The sequence below is a fragment of the Rhinichthys klamathensis genome, unplaced genomic scaffold, assembly GCF_029890125.1.
Source record: "Rhinichthys klamathensis goyatoka isolate OS25496 unplaced genomic scaffold, OSU_Roscu_1.1 h1tg000011l_1, whole genome shotgun sequence".
Taxonomy (NCBI): domain Eukaryota; kingdom Metazoa; phylum Chordata; class Actinopteri; order Cypriniformes; family Leuciscidae; genus Rhinichthys; species Rhinichthys klamathensis.
The window spans coordinates 18,379,530-18,402,394 of NW_026606564.1; the positions used below are offsets into that span (position 1 = coordinate 18,379,530).

Sequence of the window (22,865 nt, forward strand, 5' to 3'; positions counted from 1 at the left end):
AGAAAATTCTTACAAGAGCAGCGTGTATCTGAGAGTGCGCGACTCGAGCAGAGAGATTCGCGCTCGCGCATCCGGCTCGCAAGCCCAAACAAGTGTGTGCGGCGTGCCTGTTGTTTTGTTTCCGGTCTAGCTAGATCCGCTTGCGCTTTCAAAACGTCCTTGCCCGGCGCAAGCCATTGAAATGAATGGGTTTCATAGCGCAGCGCCGCGCATGCCGCGTCCTGTTGCAAAAGCATGTGGAAAAAAAACTACAAAGTTTGCTAGGCCAAAAAGACCGTTAATCGCGCGATAAAAAAATTAACGCCGTTAAAATGGGTTTGCGTTAACGCTGTTAATAACGCGTTTAACTGACAGCCTTAATATATATATATATATATATATATATATATATATATGTCTGTGTGTGTATGTATATATTTTCCTTGCATTCTTTCTTGTGACACACCAGAATGAAATGAATGCATCTTTGTCTTCTCAGGTGAGAATCACCTAATTATACATGAGGGGGTTGGGCCATTCAAAAGTCAAAAGTCTTGTGGACACATATTTAGTATGTGTTTTGTGGCCTTATTTCAGAAACTTTAATTTTTAGTTTTATCAATAAACATGCATAAACAATATTCTCTCAAAAATACAAACATGTACATACATGTTGCTCACATATTATGGTAGCCCTGTGTGTGCTAAATAGAGTGTAATTTCACCTGTGCCAGTAATATGTTTATAAGCAACTGAAAAAAGCACAAATGTCTAACCCTAATGTAAAGTATTTGGGCCATTGGGGAATATGTATTCAATATTTAGTAATTACAAATTAATAACTATTGATACGGGTTTGACCCAGATAACAATACATCAGGGGTGCCCAATCCTGCTCCTGGCGATCGACTGTCCTGCACAGTTCATCTCCAACCCTAATCAAACACACCTGAAGCAACCAATTAAGGTCTTCAGAGCACGTCAGGATCGCTTGAAAATTAAAGGCAGGTGTGTTTGATTAGGGTTGGAGATGAACTGTGCAGGACAGTCGATCGCCAGGAGCAGGATTGGGCACCCCTGCAATACATGTTAAAAATCACCCGGCAAAGGGGTTACGTTGCCAATCTGTTATGAACGACTGAACATAATGGATGTATAATCAATTATTCATACAGATCGGCAAGATAGATCAATTGTATTTATCAATAATCAAATCATAACGAATTATAATTCAATATTCATATACAAATCGTCTGGAATATATAGATTCTCAGGATACTCCTCAATGGAATTAATTATTATCGAATAATCTGTTTGTCCAGCAAACTGATCATGGATCTTCATCAATTTCCACAGAGAAATTACCTTTAAGAGACTCGCAGGAAGAGACGATCTTTACGGCCATAAAAGATAGCTTTCCTGTTTTGTCCCAATACTATTTAAAGTATTATACCATTTTAAAGTTTGTAGCTGATCGAAACATTTAAGTGATTTGAAGTATGAGCACAGGCAGAATCAATCAATGAATATATGTATTTAATAAAGGTGATTACGTATACGGTTAATAAACGTTACAAGGAATAAATGTATTTACAAACACAATAAACATCGAGGAAGGAGAATGCATATAGAAAGAGAGAGAGAGAGAGAGAGAGAGCTGGTGAGTTTGGCAAAATTCATCAGACACAGAACCGTTAAGAGAGACAACTAGTCAAATCGTACCCTAATTAGGGCAGGCAATCTTAGCAGTATTTAGATCTCGATAGGAAAACGAATACTTGCTGATCATGTTCTCTCGTGTACGTGTGTGTGTGTTCCGAACCCGGTCAGAGGTCCTTTCCGGCGCGCCCGTGTGGCGGGATGTTCAAATCGTCCGTTGAAGGTGTTGCCAAAGAAATTATTCAAACTAAGTTAATTTCACTCGCCGGTGAGAATGAACAAAGGAGAATACAAAAAGGAAAATAAAACTGAACTAGACATACAAAGGAAAGATGGGTCATCGCATGAACACGAGGTCCCGATGGATTATGAACATTTCTGATTCTGATGTCACAAAAAACATTGTTCTGCCTCTACAGAAACTGAAATAATTATTGACCCATGATCCTTTGGTCTGTCTTAACCAAATATTTAAAGCTTGATATCAAGTTTTAATTGTGTCTTTTTAATTTGCTGTTTAATTTTATTACTTTAAATTGTTGTGGCTCTGTGTGACGCTGAGGGAAAAACTGCTCTGACTCAAACAAGTGAGGAAATATTATCATCAGCTAACATTACAACTAAAAGTAAAGTAATATTATAAATAAATGAGCAATACTCACGTCAGTGTGTTGAGTCGACAGTGTTTATCCTGCAGTAGAGCAGCGATCTGATTCACTCGTGTGTCTCCTAGTTTATGTTCACTCAGATTCAGCTTTCTCTGGAGAAACGGGTTTTTACCCACAACTCTATTCACATACTGACAGGCTTCCTCTGCAGCAGGACTCAAAAACCTGCAGAACAGTCAATTCAGTTCTCAAATAAATGTCTGTTGCATTACAAAAAATAATTGATAAGATACATTTTTTTATTTTTCTTTGAACATTTAAATACACAAATAAATATACATTTTAAAGAAACTAGAGTGACACTCAGTCCTAAAGCAAACTCATAAGAATAGAAACGTCTCACGAGCAGAGGGGCAAAAGCTCACTAGATCATGGTTTTCAGTATGAATACAGAGTGTGAAATTAAGATCTTTCTGGCTTTTAAGCAGGAGAAGTGAGAAACGTCAGCACAGAGAAAACTGGCTTGTAAAACTGCATGTTTGTGAACATCTGGAGACTCATAGACCTGCTGTAGAGAGATGCAGTGAATCTGGTCTTGATGGAAAACAATCGTGTTCAGAAAACTATTTCACTAAAAGGTTATCTAGAATTTTGATAAGAAGTGTGCACAAAAATAAAATTGTGCATTTCAATTATCAAGGTATACTCCAGAATAGCAGCACATACAGAAGGTACTCTACCAGAATGCCTATTACCACCGCGGCAAAAATAAACCAGTGGCATTTCAAAGTCATTCGCGAAATGAACGCCAGGTGGAGCAAAGGGACATTTAGCAAAACAGCAGCAATTGCCGCATTTTGAAACTAAGTGGGGCTAATGTCAATTTACAGTAAGGATGAAATACTACAACTATTGTCACAACCTGGGGTCGAACTCGGGTCTCCGAAGTGGAGAGTTAAGTGTTCTACCACTTAGCCACATAGGAGGTAATGTTGGACCCAAACGAAACACTTAAGGCAATACTCCAGGCAAAGTAGATTTATAAAAAAAAAAAGGTTCTTTGCAAGTCCAAAAAAATCCAACAAAAGTTCTTCTCAGAATGAGGTATTTCTATCAGTAGAGATAATGCAAACAATAACAGGAGATAAATAAAATAACTCTTTTAATGCACCTTAGACATTGTACATAACACACACAAAAAAAAATACTAAATAATAATGATGGTAATAATAATAATAATAATTAGGGAAAGATAGGGACTGATGAGATGTGGGGGAAGGTTCTCTTATATCATCTTTTACTTTGTGCAGGATTGACAATGGCAATTGTTACATAGGAGGAAGGATGGAAATAAAAATCGACCAACACAATATTGGCAGTATGGTGGTAGTGGGGAGTGGGGTGGTGATGGTAATGACAATGGTAATAGATAATAAATAGTTACTCTGTTTACGCATACACACACATACACATACACATACCCACACGCACACCCGCTCACATACACACTTAGATCAAACACTTAAATCACTTTTATGTCACTTCTGGAATTATGGATTTACAAGATTGCTCACTGCTGCACTATGTTGGTTTGTATGTATGTTTGACTGTTAAATAAAAAAAAATTAAAAAAATTAAATGGTAAAAAAAAATTGAACGGTAAAAGATTAAAGTCCCTGTAAAGTCAAAATTAAGTATGTGTTCTGAGTTTGTCACACCACAGAAAAATGTGTTATTAGCCACCCAGCCAAATTTGAATGATAAAAAAGCCGCCAAGTAAATAAAATAAGCTATCAAAATCTTGAAAAAATGAGCAGTATTGCTCTCAAACGCTGGGGGCGTGTCTGCTGTGGGGGCGTGTCCGCTGGCTGCGCTGAAACCACGCCCACTAGCGGGAAAGCTGCCGACGGTGATATTAGGTGATATTGCTTTCGGGACGGGAGGATGAAGGCCGATGCCGGAGATAGTCGGTTTGGCCCCATTTACCCATTCACGGATTATCAGTGAATCCCAGAATCTCAGACGAAAGTTTATAAATCTATCCCGTGTAAAATGTTCACTACAGAAGCGGGTTTTGGGGGTGATCCTCAGCTCTCCATCAAGGTGGCTCTTCACAAAATGAAATCCACGTCTTCTTGATGTGATCGTTTTTTCGGAAAATTAAATAAGGACACCGATCTGTTTTGTACGTGATCGCATCCAGGTAGTACGTATTTCCGTGACGAAGGCATAGCTAGCTAGCAAACTGTAGGCTGTAGTAACTAATAGTACTGACAGTAACTCGCGATTCAGTGGCGAACTGATGTGAATGTCGAAGCCTCAATAGCTTCTCAATTTTTAAAAATAAGCTAAAGTACTGGCTACTATCACAACAGATCTGCAACCACTGTGTTGTACATTATCTGTTTTATATTCTGGTTTTAAATTTTATATTATGCACATGTATGTATTGTGAAGGTTTATGTGGTGTATATGTAATGTATGTTATTTTATTTGTTTACCTGCCCAGGGACAGCAGATGTAAACTAGCTATTAGCTAATTCTGGTGCAATTACTTTTAATTGTGCATTGTCCCTGTAAAAATAAACAATATAATGAAATGAAATGAAAAAAATGTGCTCTATTGTTAGGGGAGGAGCCAGCCTCAGGACCTCCAGTGCGTCATCAAGTAGGGGAGTGTCCAGGAGCTCAGGGGCTCCAGTGCGTCATCAAGTAGGGGCGTGTCCAGGAGCTCAGGGGCTCCAGTGCGTCATCAAGTAGGGGTGTGTCCAGGAGCTCAGGGGCTCCAGTGCGTCATCAAGTAGGGGCGTGTCCAGGAGCCCAGGGGCTCCAGTGCGTCATCAAGTAGGGGTCGGTCCAGGAGCTCAGGGGCTCCAGTGCGTCATCAAGTAGGGGCGTGTCCAGGAGCTCAGGGGCTCCAGTGCGTCATCAATTAGGGGCGTGTCCAGGAGCTCAGGGGCTCCAGTGCGTCATCAAGTAGGGGCGTGTCCAGGAGCTCAGGGGCTCCAGTGCGTCATCAAGTAGGGGCGTGTCCAGGTAGGGGCGTGTCCAGGAGCTCAGGGGCTCCAGTGAGTCATCAAGTAGGGGCGTGTCCAGGAGCTCAGGGGCTCCAGTGCGTCATCAAGTAGGGGCGTGTCCAGGAGCCCAGGGGCTCCAGTGCGTCATCAAGTAGGGGCGTGTCCAGGAGCTCAGGGGCTCCAGTGCGTCATCAAGTAGGGGCGTGTCCAGGAGCTCAGGGGCTCCAGTGCGTCATCAAGTAGGGGCGTGTCCAGGAGCTCAGGGGCTGCAGTACGTCATCAAGTAGGGGCATGTCCAGGAGCCCAGGGGCTCCAGTGCGTCATCAAGTAGGGGCGTGTCCAGGAGCTCAGGGGCTCCAGTGCGTCATCAAGTAGGGGCGTGTCCAGGAGCTCAGGGGCTCCAGTGCGTCATCAAGTAGGGGCGTGTCCAGGAGCTCAGGGGCTCCAGTGCGTCATCAAGTAGGGGCGTGACCAGGAGCCCAGGGGCTCAAGTGCGTCATCAAGTAGGGGCGTGTCCAGGAGCTCAGGGGCTCCAGTGCATCATCAAGTAGGGGCGTGTCCAGGAGCCCAGGGGCTCCAGTGCGTCATCAAGTAGGGGCGTGTCCAGGAGCCCAGGGGCTCCAGTGAGTCATCAAGTAGGGGCGTGTCCAGGAGCTCAGGGGCTCCAGTGCGTCATCAAGTAGGGGCGTGTCCAGGAGCTCAGGGGCTCCAGTGCGTCATCAAGTAGGGGCGTGTCCTGGAGCCCAGGGGCTCCAGTGCGTCATCAAGTAGGGGCGTGTCCAGGAGCTCAGGGGCTCCGGTGCGTCATCAAGTAGGGGCGTGTCCAGGAGCTCAGGGGCTCCAGTGCGTCATCAAGTAGGGGCGTGTCCAGGAGCTCAGGGGCTCCAGTACGTCATCAAGTAGGGGCGTGTCCAGGAGCCCAGGGGCTCCAGTGCGTCATCAAGTAGGGGCGTGTCCAGGAGCTCAGGGGCTCCAGTGCGTCATCAAGTAGGGGCGTGTCCAGGAGCCCAGGGGCTCCAGTGCGTCATCAAGTAGGGGTGTGTCCAGGAGCTCAGGGGCTCCAGTGAGTCATCAAGTAGGGGCGTGTCCAGGAGCTCAGGGGCTCCAGTGAGTCATCAAGTAGGGGCGTGTCCAGGAGCTCAGGGGCTCCAGTGCGTCATCAAGTAGGGGCGTGTCCAGGAGCCCAGGGGCTCCAGTGCGTCATCAAGTAGGGGCGTGTCCAGGAGCTCAGGGGCTCCAGTGAGTCATCAAGTAGGGGCGTGTCCAGGAGCTCAGGGGCTCCAGTGCGTCATCAAGTAGGGGCGTGTCCAGGAGCTCAGGGGCTCCAGTGCGTCATCAAGTAGGGGCGTGTCCAGGAGCTCAGTGCCCGGTTGCATAAAGCACCTTAAGTGTAATTTTCCCTTAAGTTCGCCCTTATGTTTCCCTTAAACTTAAGGGTGTTGCAGAAAATGCCCTTATATGGTACTTAAGGGTTTCTTTAAGTGAAACGTCATAAACACTTAGAATTTCCCTTAAATGCTGTTTTTTCACTTAAGGAATCCCTTAAAAACCGTTAAGTGTTGCATAAAGCCCCTTAAAGGTGCAAAACGCAGGTTTCTGAGTTTCTGCAGAACTACGCCCCCTCTGGCGACAAGCGAAACTGCAACCAGAGTTGTGCACGCTCATAGACCACACGCACACGCACGCATGCACGAGCTGTTCATAACTAAAGGAGCATCTGCTGTACAGATCTTTGGTGTACAGTACAGCCAAAATGTCTTTAGAGGTAATAAAGTTATAAATCTGCAAGTCATTTCAAATATATGGAAGGAAAGACATTTGAGTAAATTACTCTTATGTGTGAGGGGAAAACGGGGGTAGTAGAAAACTTTGTTTATGTGTTTACTGTATCTGTATCCACCTATGATTGTATTTTTATGAAAACACGTTCATGAACAATATAATTGATTACTTCGCAATAGTTCAAAATAATAATCATACCGTACACGGTTGGTCAACAACGTTCATTCAAATGTCTCAAGGTAATAAACAATCAAATGTCACCATGACGTTTTCATAAAAGCCAAAACAGGCTAAGCTGCCGAAGACTTGCGGGGTTCAGCCTGTGGTATTGATCTGAGAATATTCCAATAACAATACATCCTTTTTCTTGTTAGAATTTACTCAAAATTTGTGTCTAATTATCGGTCATATTTTTCAGCATGTTATCACACTCAAGAATCTTGAACTGTTTTGCTAATCACTAAACTACATGTAGCGCTGATTTATTTAGTAGATATTTTGACAGGGACAATACACACTGACAAACATTAATGTGAAATGTGTCAATACTTGTATTGACACATTAACATGTATTTTATCACAATACCAAAATATTTTACGTTTTCCTCGTTTTGATAGAATACGAGCTCTGACCAATTTGATGTTACTGTGGAGAGAAGCACTGAGGATAGCAGTGACAGCAGTGAAAGGATTTACAATTTACTATTTTTACCGAAAAAGACAATATAGCCAATGCAACGGCGTTCTTCCTTGTTGGTCCGAACACAATTCCTAGTTTATGAAACTGTTCACTGACAATGGTATAAAATCAATACTGATTGTATATGTATCTAGCTTACGCTAAAGCATTACACATTTTACGCATCGTCATTTGTTGTCATACATAGATTGGCCGTATCAAACATTAGAGACTGGGCTATATCTTACCGTTTTATCAAGAAAAGAGCCAACTGAGGATCCCGTTTGAGACCAAGAGCAGACCGGAGATCTCTCCATTTGTTGAATACCTTCCCGAGGTTGACTCTCGTCTTACTCCGACGCCTGTCTGACTCCAATTTGGCCCTTTTGGTGGCACTAGACAAAATTTTTCCTTTTTTTACTTTACGTGGAGTTTGCATTGGGGTTTGGAATGGACTACAAGCCGGTCTCTTTGTTTGAATCCATCTTCTACTTTTGACGCACGAGTTGTCTTCGCTGATGCGGAGAATGGCGGCGCCGGCGAATACACAAACTTGCGAGACATAGCCTGGTGAGCGTGAACGCGCATGACGTCACGCCCAGTCTCAAATTCGAGCCCGAATCCCTCTTATATATTTTACTGTACAGGATTATAGAGGCAATCTCAGTGCGCAGAGAAGGGCTCATTCAGCCCATCAGGCAGTTCTTTAAGCATGTATAGGAAGAAAAACAGGTATTTTTAACATGAAAAGTTGCGCAATGCACCTTTAACTGTCATTTTCCTAAGTACAGTTTAAGGTTAGGAAAACTTTACCTTAAGAGTAACGCGGACAAAAAAAAGACGACATGGCTGAATTTATGGAACCAATTGAAGATAATTATGTTCCAAGAAGAATTTTTAGGGATAGGGAGAACCCTTTGGATCATCTTAGCGATGAAAAACTGCTTCGAGAATATCGATTTAATCGCCGCGGAATCTATGAAATTGCTGACAAACTGGAAGGCGACCTTGGCCATGTTACCCAGCGCAACCACTCACTACCCTCTGTGCTTCAGTTACTTATAGCACTTCGGTTCTTTGCAACTGGGAGTTTCCAGTCTGTAGTGGGAGATGTTTTCCACGTTCATAAGTCGTCCGTCAGTAGAGTTATTCACCGGGTTGCAGGGGCCCTTTGCCGTCATTTAAGCCAAACCGTGACGTTTCCATCTGGTGTTGAACTTGATGTCATTCAAACCTCTTTTTTTCGGAAAGCGGGGTTTCCTCGAATAAGTGGTGTAATTGACGGCACACATGTCAGAATTCAAGCGCCCCGCACGCACGAAGATCAGTATGTGAACAGGAAAAATTACCATTCTGTTAATGTGCAGTTAGTGTGTGACCATCTGTGCAGAATAATAAATGTCGTTGCATCGTGGCCAGGGAGTACACATGACTCTAGGATTTTGACAGAGAGTAAGATCGGGAGAGATTTTGAAGCTGGAATGCACGGTGGTCTTCTGCTCGGTGACAGTGGTTACCCCTGCCGACCATGGCTCATGACGCCCTTCATGAATTGCCTTAACGCTGCGCAGGCATGTATTTAATAATGTTACAGACAACTAAGATGTACAAATTATATCAACTTGATATTAAACTGACTTGAAAAAAAAATCCTCTTTACTAACTTTAAAAAAACATAAACTGAACGTAAAAACATAGGCCATATGTTGTCTAACTTATTGATATTTTTTTGTGTATTAAAATGTATTTTGACTTGTTGATAATTATGGTTATTCTTTGGTCCTGTAGGAAAGATACAACAGTGCGTTGACTCACACAAGGTCGATAGTTGAGAGGACGATCGGACAGCTTAAACGGAGATTTCACTGTCTCCACAGTGAACTGCGCGTTGAGCCTCCAAGGGCTTGCAAAATTATTGTCGCCTGCGTTGTTCTTTTTAACATGTCCAAGATGTATTCTGCCTTCGAAGAGGAAGATGAGCTCGAAGAAGAGGGTAATGAAGCAGAAGAGGCTCATGAAGCAAATCTTCTGCAGCAAGATTTCCAACAGGCTGGATTTGTTGTCAGAGATGCCATCGTAAATGCATTCTTTAATTAGCAGGCCTAGTATGACCAATAGTTGTAGGCTAATATTTAAATATATATATATATATTAGCAGCAGTAGTAATATTATTAATAAAATGTATTATTAGCCTATTACAATAATTATTATTAATGTTAATGATACAATGTATATAGTAGGTTAGCAGTTGCAAGTTAATGTAATGATTTATAAATTATAATTTATAGGCTAGTGTTGTTTAGTATTAATATTTTATAAATATATTAGCTATATTGTATTTTGCTATTATTATTGGAATTTTGTTAATATATTTGTCCTTGTAATTACATAAATAAATACAAAACTTTTCAGATATGTCATAAAATGTATTTATAATAATATATTTATTCGTCAAGTGATGTTATTGTTAGTTTCCCTTCACTTTGTAGTTGCAACAGTTTGTTGTTAAGAATTATGTTGTAAAGGTCTTGATTTTCCTTCTCCTTTTTAATTTTTTCGATCTCCAATTGCAGCTTTGTTTTTTGTAGCTGTAGGACGTCTCTCTGCAGTTCCAGCACTTCTTCTCTTGTAGAGGCTGGAGAGGGTAGTTGCGTCTTTCTGCAATTCACAAGTGTTTTGGAGGAATTATGAAATATAATATAATAAGTAATATTGGGGCTGTTCTAAGTCAAATTAACAAAACTAAAATAATTGTTAACTAATAAATAACTCACTTTGTTGCCTGGTTTGGCGTACTGCTGGCGCTCTGTCGGTGTTGCTTTGATTGCTGGAAAGGTCTAACGCGTGAAACAAAGAAATACCAATCAAAATTTATATTTATATACAAATAAAAATATTTTATTACGCCTGTCGTGATTTTCATATCGTTTATCCCCATAGAGATACATTTTATTTAATTTAAGACAATAATGTTCTCTCACTCCGTGTTACATTCCTCTGGTTGAGTCACTTCACTCTCTAAGCCGCCAGGGATGCCAGCCAGGACAGGTGAGTCCGCCCCAAGGATGTCTTGGACCAGTTTAGTTGTCTCTGATAATTCTGTTGGCGGTGGTCCTCCACCTACAGTTTTGTTATCGTTAGCTCTCGGTGCGTGCGAAGAAAATAGAGAAAAAACTAAGAGCGTTTTTTTTCTTACCAGTTTTGTTGGACTCCCTCTTATGAATGCTTATTTCTTTTTTTGCCCCCACAGAGATGTTTTCATATTTTTTAATTACCTCTGAAACCGTCCTCTTTACTCCTAAGTTCCGTGCATTAATTTTCTCGGTTATTTCCTCCCACTGTTTATTTTTTTTGCCAGCAGTTATGACGGGATTAAATTTGCTTCTTAAAATTCCTTTTCTTTTCCCATATTCATCTAGAAGAATACACTTCTCATCCTCAGTCCAGTTTGGCTTTCTTTTGTTGTTTTCCTTATCCATTTCTTTAGGCTATTCGTTGTTTTAAAGCTCCTAGGTTAATGTGTATAGGAGCGTATCTATGGCAACGATAGATTTTTATAACGGCAAACCTGGATCGCTGCCGTGAAACACTTAACGGTTTCCCTTACCTAAGAGAACTTATTAAGGGATTATATGCAACACCCTTAAATCATTCCCTTAGTTAAGGGGAAATCACGCCTTAAGTCCCACACTTAAGGGAAAAACTTAAGGTGCTTTATGCAACCGGGCACTGGGGCTCCAGTGCGTCATCAAGTAGGGGCGTGTCCAGGAGCTCAGGGGCTCCAGTGAGTCATCAAGTAGGGGCGTGTCCAGGAGCTCAGGGGCTCCAGTGCGTCATCGAGCCCGAGATTTAGGAACACAGCAATGGTGAAAAACTGTTTAACGGTCTAACTCCACAATTCAGTACTTCACAGTTCACGGTCTTTGTAATATGTTTTAGCAATACACTTCTAAAATTGATAATGTGTTTAGAATTTTTTTTTAGAATGGCCTTTACAGGGACTTTAACGCTGTCGGCCAACATCGGTCAACAGCATGTAAGCTTCAATGTTATCATCTAAACGCCTATTAATAATAATGACAGACAATGAATAACAAAGCTCCGAAAAGTGTTTTGAATCAATAAATGCACATTTCAAAAGTTAAACTAGAGACAAAATAATTAAATCAGTTTATAGAGCTGAGTTTCGAACTCAGAGCGCTTGAAGCCCAGCGAGGGACATGTTGAAGCATTGACCGCACAGCTATCATCTGAACGCTTAACATCTTATGCTCATGCAAAGCCTTATTGATTTAAAAAAAATTATTACAATGTTTTATGTTGAAATGTTTTCATTTATAAAATAAAATAAGCCTATTTAATTCTTAAAATAATAAAGAATGCTAAAACAGAACTGATGCCGACTAACATCGGTTAGCAAGTCCTGACAATGTTTAAATTATTAAACGATCATTATGTTTATGCCTAATTTATTTCACCGTTATTTTAATTTGTTAGTAGATTTAATAACTGAAACAATGTATAATAGCCTACCCATTATATTGACGCATAACCTGAGATTAGCCTATAGAAAAACTGGGCACACAATATTAGCCTAAAGTTTAACCTACTTTGCTTAAATTTGATGCAATAATAGAAGCCTACATTTGTTTTAGTTCTAAATTTGTACTTTCATTTCAGTATTGTGATTAAGAAGTCGTTTAAAGGGGTCATGAACTGGCTTTTTAAATTGTGTTATATTGTTGTCTGAGGTCAACTTATGACGTTCGCTTGGTTTTTACATTCAAAAACATCCAAATGAATAAGTAATAGGCTATTTTCTACCCTAGTTTTGAGCCTAGCTCAAAAACGCTCGGTTTTTATGGGCGTCTCGCATTGAAGACTTGGAAGTAAACGCCCACTGCTGTGAGTGGATAACAGTTTTGCATATTATAATGAGTTTCGTGTAATGCGCGAATCGGTGGGCGGGGCTAAACCGGCTGTGTTGAAGTAGGCGTTGATCTTCTTCTGCGGGGGTGGTGTTTTATCCTCTTTGTCGTCATAAAAACGAGTCGTTTGCTGAGCCTGGTGTCAATAAAAGCTTTTATTGGACTAACAAGGACGTTTTCAGTTCTGAAACTTACAGGATATTCTTATAATTTGATGACCTCTTAGATGTCAAAAGCTCAAGGAAAATTTGATTTCTCAGTTCATCACCCCTTTAACTAAAATGTTTCACTTGAATTGATCTGCTACCAGTTCTCAACGAGCCGCGGCAGATTACGCAATAGAGAGTAAAAACTGACACTTTTCAAAGTCTGTGATAGTAGCGCTTCTTAGCGGTAAAAGGCAGCAAATACACCCCCCAATTTAACAGCGGCGGCAAAAGTATTATTCTGATTGAGGACCAACTGTATACTGACCCATAATGTCTATTTGCCCCGTAGCTCGTATAAAAACTAAACTGTGTTGACGTTTATCACCATCCTGACAGAACCTGCAGCATCTGATCTGATCTTGATCATTTTTGATGCAACAAATTGTCAAGCTAATTGTATCGCTAAAATAATATATTAGTTATGAATATTTAGCCTAATTAACTAGTTTAGTTAAATATTTGATCCTGTCTCACCTCAGTGTCTTCAGTTGACAGTCTGGATCCTGTAGTAAATCATTGAGCTGCTTCACTCCTGATTGTCCAGGATCATTTCCTGTGAGATCCAGCTCTATCAGGTGTGAAGGGTTTGATCTCAGAGCTGAAGCCAGAGCTTTATAACCTTCTTCTGTTACACTGCAGTTAGAGAGTCTAGAACAGGAATGAAAGCATTCAACTGATTAATCAGTTAAACCCCAAACAATATAAATCCTTAAACTTGAATTTTATTTTGTTCTTTGTACAAATGCATTGAAAGTTAGTTGCAAATACTGACAACTGAATATGGAGGCAAACAAAAGGCACAGAAATCTTTAATATGTTAGACATCAACATCACTTTCGAGATTACAATTATCTAAAACAGTGTAAGCCTGTTTGAAGATTGAAAATCTCATAATTTAATGTTGTTTTTAGATCACAATCTCCCCAGCTTCGGTCACTAAACAGAAGTAATTGCTATATACCTGATGTGGGTCGCATTCACGTTTACACAAACAAAGATACTTTGGTATAGCCCCCGCAGTGGTGGACAGTAACGAAGTAAATGTAATTCGTTACTGTACTTAAGTAGCTTTTTTGCGTATCTGTACTTTACTCAAGTATTTAAATTTTGGGAGACTTTTACTTTAACTCCACTACATTTCAAAGTCAAATATCTTACTTTTTACTCTACTACATTTCCAAAATCAGTCGTTCCTTTTTATTTATGAGTGGATAAAAACGTAACTGGTCAAACGAGCCACCAATCACAGTACAGCGCGCGCGCTTTGTTTTTAACTTGCCTTGGCGGTATCTACTAAGCGCGAACCAGAGCCGATAAATATGAGAGTTGCGAACATAGATGGTTGTGACAGTGATCTCGCCGCCGCGCGGTCACGTTATTCGTGTAGCTCTCAATAGTTCCAAACAAATCGCGTTGACAATGATTTTAAGCGGGACAGAGAGCAGCAGCTATTATTGCAGCAATTATCGGTAAGTATTGACGCATAATGTACATTGCTTACGTTGCCACTAAAATGACTTGCATATAATAGCTTTTTTTCCTGGGGAGTAGCCTAGCAGAAACACTGCATTAACACGTTTTTGTGTTTAATTTTGGAGGGAAATTGGCTGCTCCCATAACATAGAATATAGAATATGTATGTATATATATATATATATATATATATATATATATATAGCCTATATAGGTATGTGTGTGTGTGCGCGCACGTGTGTGTGAATATATATGTGTGTGTGTATGTGTCTGTGTGTGTGTGTGTATGTATATATATATATATATATATATATATCAGGGCTGTCAGTTAAACGCGTTATTAACGGCGTTAACGCAAACCCATTTTAATGGCGTTAATTTTTTTATCGCGCGATTAACGGTCTTTTTGGCCTAGCAAACTTTGTCGTTTTTTTCACATGCTTTTGCAACAGGACGCGGCATGCGCGGCGCTGCGCTATGAAACCCATTCATTTCAATGGATTGCGCTGCGCGAGGACGTTTAGTTGCTTCGTCGACCAAAGCGCAAGCGGATCTAGCTAGACCGGATACAAAACAACAGGCACGCCGCACACACTTGTTTGGGCTTGCGAGCCGGCCAAATAGTAGGTTAACGTTACGTTTTGAGTGGATGACGAGCGCGAGACGCCGAAATGGATGCCAATAAGATTCTCAATGGAAAGTTTACTTTTAAAAAGTTGCCAAATGGTTCCATTGACAAGACCAAAGTGATCTGTGTGTTTTGTCGTTGTGAACTGAGCTATCATCATCGCAGCACGTCCAGTCTGAAATACCACTTGATGGTGGCCAAGCACACACACACACACACACAGCTGATGCAAATTCTCCGCCCCCTCGTCAATATCAGGACCTCGTCAGTATTTCTTTCACCCTTTTATTGATGGACAGTGTTACATTGTGTGAGAGATTATTTGCTCCAAGTGAGAATGTAAGTGTGAAATTGAACACAGTATTGTCAATGTTGTTTTCAATAAAAAACATTTGCACAAAGCAAGCCGATACACTTTTCCATGTTGATAAGAGCATTAAAATGAGAAAAAATAATGGGACAAAAAGAAATCAAGAGACATTTAGAAATGTGCGATTAATCGCGAGTTAACTATGACATTAATGCGGTTAATCGCGATTAAATATTTTAATCGTTTGACAGCACTAATATATATATATATATATATATATATATATACACACATACACACACACACATATATATATAATGGCGTTGTGCAGGTTTATGTGAATGTATCATAACATTAAGATGTTAATAATTATGACCATAGGCGCTGGAGAAAAATATACAGGCCTACAGTAAATACTGTAAATGTTTTATACCTTATGGGAACAGTCCCCTTCCCTCCAAAATTTAACACACAAAAAATACATTTTATATATATATATATATCAGACTAATTAATTTCATTAATAGATTGGTGTGCCAAGAGTGACATTAGTCTTCACTTAGACTGAGTTAAGCAAGAGTCTTGTGACAAATTATAATAGGACATTATAGCCATAAAAAATCAAAGTACTTGGATACTTAAGTACATTTGAAGGCAAATACTTTTGTACTTTTACTCAAGTGAATGTTTAAAGGCAGCACTTCTACTTTTACTTAATATTTTACCTTGAGTATCTTTACTTTTACTCAAGTACATGGAATGTGTACTTCGTCCACCACTGTCACAATCACAGATTATTCTTTTTGGAAGTATGAACAACCTAAGAATTTTCACCGGAAAATGTCTGAACCTGTAAGAAACATCCACTTTTGTTTTGGTCTTACATTGCAGTAAATCGCGCTGATTAAATCTAATAATCGCTAATAAGTTATCATTAGGGGTGTAACGGTTCACAAAATTCACGGTTCGGTTCGATACGATACAGCAAAAAGAAAGAAATGGGAGAGATATTTCCTTGATTTAATTTTTTTAATTATATTTTTATTAAAACTAACATCATAAAGTATGATTTTTTTTTACTTTGAGCAATGATGGAGCTATACTTGACTTTTCTTAGGAGCTTATAAAACAAAACAGCTCCTTGGACAAAATTAAATGTAATATTGTAGTAGTTATAAACAAAGGTTTATTTTAGTTCAGATTAACATTTGAGGGCAGCAGCAATTGTATTCATAATGTCAAAATAAAACCGACGTAATGTTACTTGAAAGCATTATAGCCTACTATTCCTGCCAAACTCCCATGGTTACAGTGAGTGTCACTACAGTAAACCCATGGTGAATGTTGCTGATCTGTGGACACTGGATAGTTCATTCATGGCACAATGTTTCTTCCTGGTTTCCACGTCAGCGCTGTTTGATCCGTTAATAACGGAGAAATGCGAATGTTTCTCACTAGATCTCGCAGCGATGTTATTACTTCAGTGGCAAATTCAAATGCTTTCTTTACTGCATTTCGCTGTGTAGTAACAGTGGCGATGATTAAGATCGGCTCGCGCTACATTGGTCCAACTGATAAACGGTCCGTCAACCACACAATAACGAGTGGTTTCGTTCCGCTTACATTACATTTGCATTTGATGTTGGGCAATATTGTGGTCACGCCAGCGTCTCTTACATTATGAGCGCGCTTGCCACACGTGACGCGCCTACATTTGAAATAACGAAATTTTGGTCGGCAGGAAAAATGGTCCAACGAACCGTTCGGTTAAAAAATGCGTACCGAAAACCGAACCGAAAGCCTCGTACCGAACGGTTCAATACGAATACGTGTATCGTTACACCCCTAGTTATCATATCACGCAAAACCGTGCAAATTATACTTTGTTCTCAAATTGTTAATGTTAACAGCGTAAGCAAGCATTGCGTGACTTAGGGCTGTCGCGATAACCGCAATATTGCAGTACCGCGCTACTGACAGGCCAACCGTAGAGGAATGCAAGTAACCGCAGCAACCGCGAACCGCGCTTTCTTTTTTCATAAGGCCACCCTTCGTAGTTCGTACCATGTGTATTGAATGTTAAATAAGTTAATAATGATAACAAGACTGTTTATCATGGTGATTTGTACAGAGGATTCGTAGATTTGGACTTAAGCCTAAACAGACAGAGAATGTGATCGACTGAGTGCGTGCAATCTGCGTCTGTCTTTGAAGTCAAGTCCTGTATATTCGTGAAAAGGTTGCCGTTTCCAAGGAAAGCAACATATTTGACGTAGGCTATCATCCTTTTAACGTGTAAAGGTATTTACCATGATGGCGTCAGCAGTCAGCATTACACAGCGTGAAGAAGCCGTGGGGGGAAAGCAGCGAGTCACGCATTGAATCAATGCCATTGGTCTCTATTAAGTGAAGCATTGCTTCAGCTTTGCCCAAAAGTGAAGCATTGCTGGCCAGCTGAGCCTTGAAAAGTGGAGCTCAAAGTTAAAAAAATAATTAACACCTTGTTTCATTACATCTATCATTTAAGGAATCAGCTTTTTTGAACATTTTCGTTGAATGAACGGTTTAATCACTCACTCAAAGACAGTCCGTTGGCGTAACAACTGGGCGCTGAGTGACAGTCTTTCAATGCGCAGAGACGCTGTTTCGTTTCGGTTACATTGGTTACATTGTTTTTGTGTATGCTGACCACATCATAACACGTATTTATATTGCAACAAATAAATATAAATAAAAATATAAATAAATAAATGGCGGTAAAACCGCATATCGCGCTATTGAGCCACTCAAAATTACCGCAAGGGAAATTCCTTCACCGCGACAGCCCTAGCGTGACTACATGTAATGTCCTTCCGATATTATCCTTGTTTTCGCATGGGTCCGGTTAAAGTCTCTTTCTCTCTGTAGCCACTCCGAAGTCTTTTGCATTTTACAGCGGGTGAATCTGTTGTCACTGGTGATTGTCGTTTGAACCTTTCTGGATCCGCCATCAAATTGCTAAGTTTAATTATATCAAGTGCTGTGAGAAAAGGCTATAAATCTCCACCTCCAACATCCTCACACGCAATATAGCCGACTAGCCGAGACTCTTCTTTATGTGGACAGATGTGTGTGTACAGATGTGTGTGTACAGATGTGTGTGGACATGTGTGTGTGGACAGATGTGTGTGTACAGATGTGTGTGTACAGATGTGTGTGGAAAGATGTGTGTGTATAGATGTGTGTGGACAGATGTGTGTGTGTACAGATGTGTGTGTGGACAGATGTGTGTGTGTACAGATGTGTGTGTGTGTGTACAGATGTGTGTGTGTACAGATGTGTGTGTGTGTGTACAGATGTGTGTGTGTGCAGATGTGACGTAATGACGGAAAGACATGCTTGAATCTCCCACTGAAATCCACCAGTACCACTGGAATTAAAAACATTATTACAAGCTTACCGCTTTGAATCGAGCTACGGCAAGCAGAGAGTTTTGAACACTGGCTGGTTATGTATTTTCTCAAATAAGTATTTTGGATAAATTTTAACCAAAAAAACTGCAGCTTTAAATAAATAATTGGTTAGTCAAATAATAAATTCTTATAGTGAAAAAAAATATATATGTAACTGTAAATTTTAGATGAAATGAACTGTTGGATCAATTATTTTTGTATGTTTAACTCAAACAATCAAATAAATGATATTCAGAGATTTTATTAAGTTAATAAAGTTAAATATTACTGTGATATTTACTAAGCCACAGAATAATTACACAGAGTGTAGATAAAAAAAAACACATAAATGTGAGCAATAGGGAAACCCAGAAAGTGCACTGCTATAACCAATGAAACATAAGCCCTGCTGTCTTCAAATAAATAAACTTCAGTCACACTGTCATTGCTGTACAGTATAATGACACTAACTGTAGTTTCTCCAGTTTGAATTGTGGGTTCATCAGTAGATCACTGAGGTTTTTCACTCCAGAGTCTCCTAGTTTATTCCCGGTCAGGTCCAGCTCTCTCAGGTGTGACGGGTTTGATTTCAGAGCTGAAGTCACATCAGAACAACCTTCATCTGTCATATCACAGCAGCTTAACCTACATTAGCAGAGAGAGAGAGAGAGAATGAAGAAAATAAGAGACTCTTTATTCTGTAAAGTCACATCATCTTCATCAGCAAATAAAACAGACAGAGGAAGAGAGATCTTCATCTTTATTTCAGCAGATCACAAAATACTAAGGTGAAAACATTTGTACAAATATAATGTTAATGTGTTCTAGTTTAAACAGTTGAAGTGATTTAAAGCATTTTGATTCTTGTATGTGAATGTGACTGACCTCAATCTCTCCAGTTTACAGTGTGAATCCTTCAGTACGGCACATAAGTGCTTCACTCCTGTGTTTCCTAGATTATTCCCGCTCAGGTCCAGCTCTCTCAGGTGTGATGGGTTTGATTTCAGAGCTGAAGTCAGGATGAGACTCTGTTTCTCTGTAATACTGCATCTACTCAGACTGAAGACAGAGAAATAACAATAGTTCACATCTATGATGATCATCTTATTGAAGAGCTACAGCAGCATTTAGTTTCCAATAGTCTGTTTTAAAACCCAGTCACACTAGTTCTGTCAGTCAGTGCCGTGATCCTCAACTACAAGTTCATTGGTGAATTCCTCCTCCTCCTCGCTCTCCTCCACTTCTCCTTTAAAACCCAGTCACACTAGTTCTGTGCGCTGGAAGACACTGTTTCTTCTCTTTCATTTTTAACTATTTATTTGACGTCTCTCTTCTTTATTCTCTGTTGTAAAGGCAGATTTGCGAAGTCTTTTGCATTTTACAGCGGGTGAATCTGTTGTCACTGGTGATCGTCGTTTGAACCTTTCTGGATCTGCCATCAAATTGCTAAGTTTAATTATATCAAGTGCTGTGAGAAAAGGCTATAAATCTCCACCTCCAACATCCTCACACGCAATATAGCCGACTAGCCGAGACTCTTCTTTATGTGTACAGATGTGTGTGTACAGATGTGTGTGTACAGATGTGTGTGTGGACAGATGTGTGTGTACAGATGTGTGTGTACAGATGTGTCCTCAGGGTCCGGTCACCTCTTCTCGTTGTGCAGCGTTTTTTGCCTCACTTTTTCCTTCCCACAGACTTCCCACTGAGGTGCCTTGATACAGCACTCTGGGAACAGCCTATTTGTTCAGAAATTTCTTTCTGTGTCTTACCCTCTTGCTTGAGGGTGTCAATGATGGCCTTCTGGACAGCAGTCAGGTCGGCAGTCTTACCCATGATTGCGGTTTTGAGTAATGAAACCGGCTGGGAGTTTTTAAAAGCCTCAGGAATCTTTTGCAAGTGTTTAGAGTTAATTAGTTGATTCAGATGATTAGGTTAATAGCTCGTTTAGAGACTCTTTTCATGATATGCTAATTTTTTGAGACAGGAATTTGGGGTTTTCATGAGCTGTATGCCAAAATCATCAGTATTAAAACAATAAAAGACCTGAAATATTTCAGTTGGTGTGCAATGAATCTAAAATATATGAAAGTTTAATTTTTATCATTACATTATGGAAAATAATGAACTTTATCACAATATGCTAATTTTTTGAGAAGGACCTGTAGATGTGTGTGTGTGTGTACAGATGTGTGTGTGTGTGTGTGTGTGTGTGTGTGTACAGATGTGTGTGTACAGATGTATGTGTGTGGACAGATGTGTGTGTGGACAGATGTGTGTGGACAGATGTGTGTGTGTACAGATGTGTGTGTACAGATGTGTGTGTGTACGTGTGTACAGATGTGTGTGTGGACAGATGTGTGTGTGGACTGATGTGTGTGGACAGATGTGTGTGGACAGATGTGTGTGGACAGATGTGTGTGGACAGATTGGACAGATGTGTGTGTACAGATGTGTGTGTGTACAGATGTGACGTAATGACGCAAAGACATGGTCGAATCTCCCGCTGAAATCCACCAGTACCACTGGAATTAAAAACATTATTACAAGCTTACTGCTTTGAATCGAGCTACGGCAAGCAGAGAGTTTTGAACCCTGGCTGGTTATGTATTTTCTCAAATATGTATTTTGGATAATTTTTAACCCCAAAAAAACTGTGTTCTGTCAGTCAGTACCGTGATCCTCAACTACAAGTTCATTGGTGAATTCCTCCTCCTCGTCGCTCTTCTCCACTTCATGCAACTTGCATCTGTAAGCCAGTAGGGGGCGACAAGTGACTGTCTTTATGAGTGAGCAATTAAACCATTAATTGAACTGATTATTCCAAAAACATTGATTAATTCAGGAAAGAAACAAGTTGCTGAAACTGATCTTTGATGCTCATACATATTGCTCATATGCCTCTGGACACAGAAGGATTGCATTGGCATTTGACTGAAATGTAACATCTATGCAAAATAATCATTGAATCATTTCTCATTCCTGTTTGGAATAAGTGATTGTGTTTGTCAACAATAAGCATAACATTTCTGCATTTCAATTTTGTTGTGTGGATCATTCATTGCAACATTTAACCTGATTCTCATGTTTAAGAATCTGTTTTCTGCTTGACAAATAATGTATGCTACTGCCCACTGACATGCTTTTAAAGCTATTGATATCCAATTTTGTTGTCCTTCAAACACCTTAAATTGCACATGTGTAGATCAGGAAAATCTAAATTTCCCCCGAACTCCCCTAGCAACATCAATTTTGGGGCCTCAGTTTTTATAAAACCCTGCGTACGGCTCTGCCTTCATGTTACCATTGTCTTCTGTCTGGCTTTGATCCCTTTTTTGTTCCTAATAATCTAATATGATTAAATATCAAGTGTCTGTATAATATGTGCTCTTTTATCAATTTCCAGTGTTTGTTTTGTTTGGATGGCTCAGCTAAACAGGCCAATAAGAGACTATTAACTACTATTATTCCTTTTAATTACTAATTACTAAAATTCCTTTTAATTACTAATGACTTTTAATTACTAAAGACTAATGTCTGATTAAAACATCTACAAATGAGTAAAACTGATCAGAGATCAGGTTAAACCCACAGACACTTGTTCAATCTCAGTAAATCTGCATGATTCATGGGTTCACAGAGATCATCTTCCCCCAGCGGTGAACCACTGACATTTCCAAACGTTTTGAAACAGTTATGACGTAACTAATCCTCGTTTCCTGAAATCATGTGACTTTGGCAGTTTGATACACGCTCCGAACCACTGATTCAAAACAAAAGATTCGGAAAGATTTCGTATCTTCATGAAGCGTGTTTCGAAAGCGCCCATCACTAGCGTTCAGTGGATCTTATTACAGGCAGAAACTGATAACAGACTTTTAAAATGCACTTGTTCAATTTTTACAAGTTACAGTATATGCTGCACCAAAATTAGACAATTTTACATTTTGGGAAATACAAACATTGAATTGAAAGCAGTTATGAACATTTCTGATTCTGATGTCACAAAAAAACATTGTTCTGCCTCTACAGAAACTGAAATAATTATTGACCCATGATCCAAATGTCTGTCTTAACCAAATATTTAAAGCTTGATATCAAGTTTTTTAATTTGCAGTTTAATTTTTTTACTTTAAATTGTTGTGGCTCTGTGTGATGTTG

General features: G+C 39.9%; 1 protein-coding gene across 1 annotated transcript in view; it reads right to left on the reverse strand.

Moving 5' to 3' along the window:
* LOC130096176 (ribonuclease inhibitor-like) overlaps positions 1 to 22,865 on the reverse strand; it is a 41,827-nt gene that overhangs the window by 10,953 nt on the left and 8,009 nt on the right. The window contains exons 4-6 of the mRNA XM_056262860.1: positions 19,590 to 19,763; positions 13,337 to 13,510; positions 2,301 to 2,471 (exon numbers count right to left, since the gene is read on the reverse strand). Coding sequence (XP_056118835.1) covers positions 2,301 to 2,471; positions 13,337 to 13,510; positions 19,590 to 19,763 — 519 coding nt within the window. The remainder of the gene's footprint in view (positions 1 to 2,300; positions 2,472 to 13,336; positions 13,511 to 19,589; positions 19,764 to 22,865) is intronic.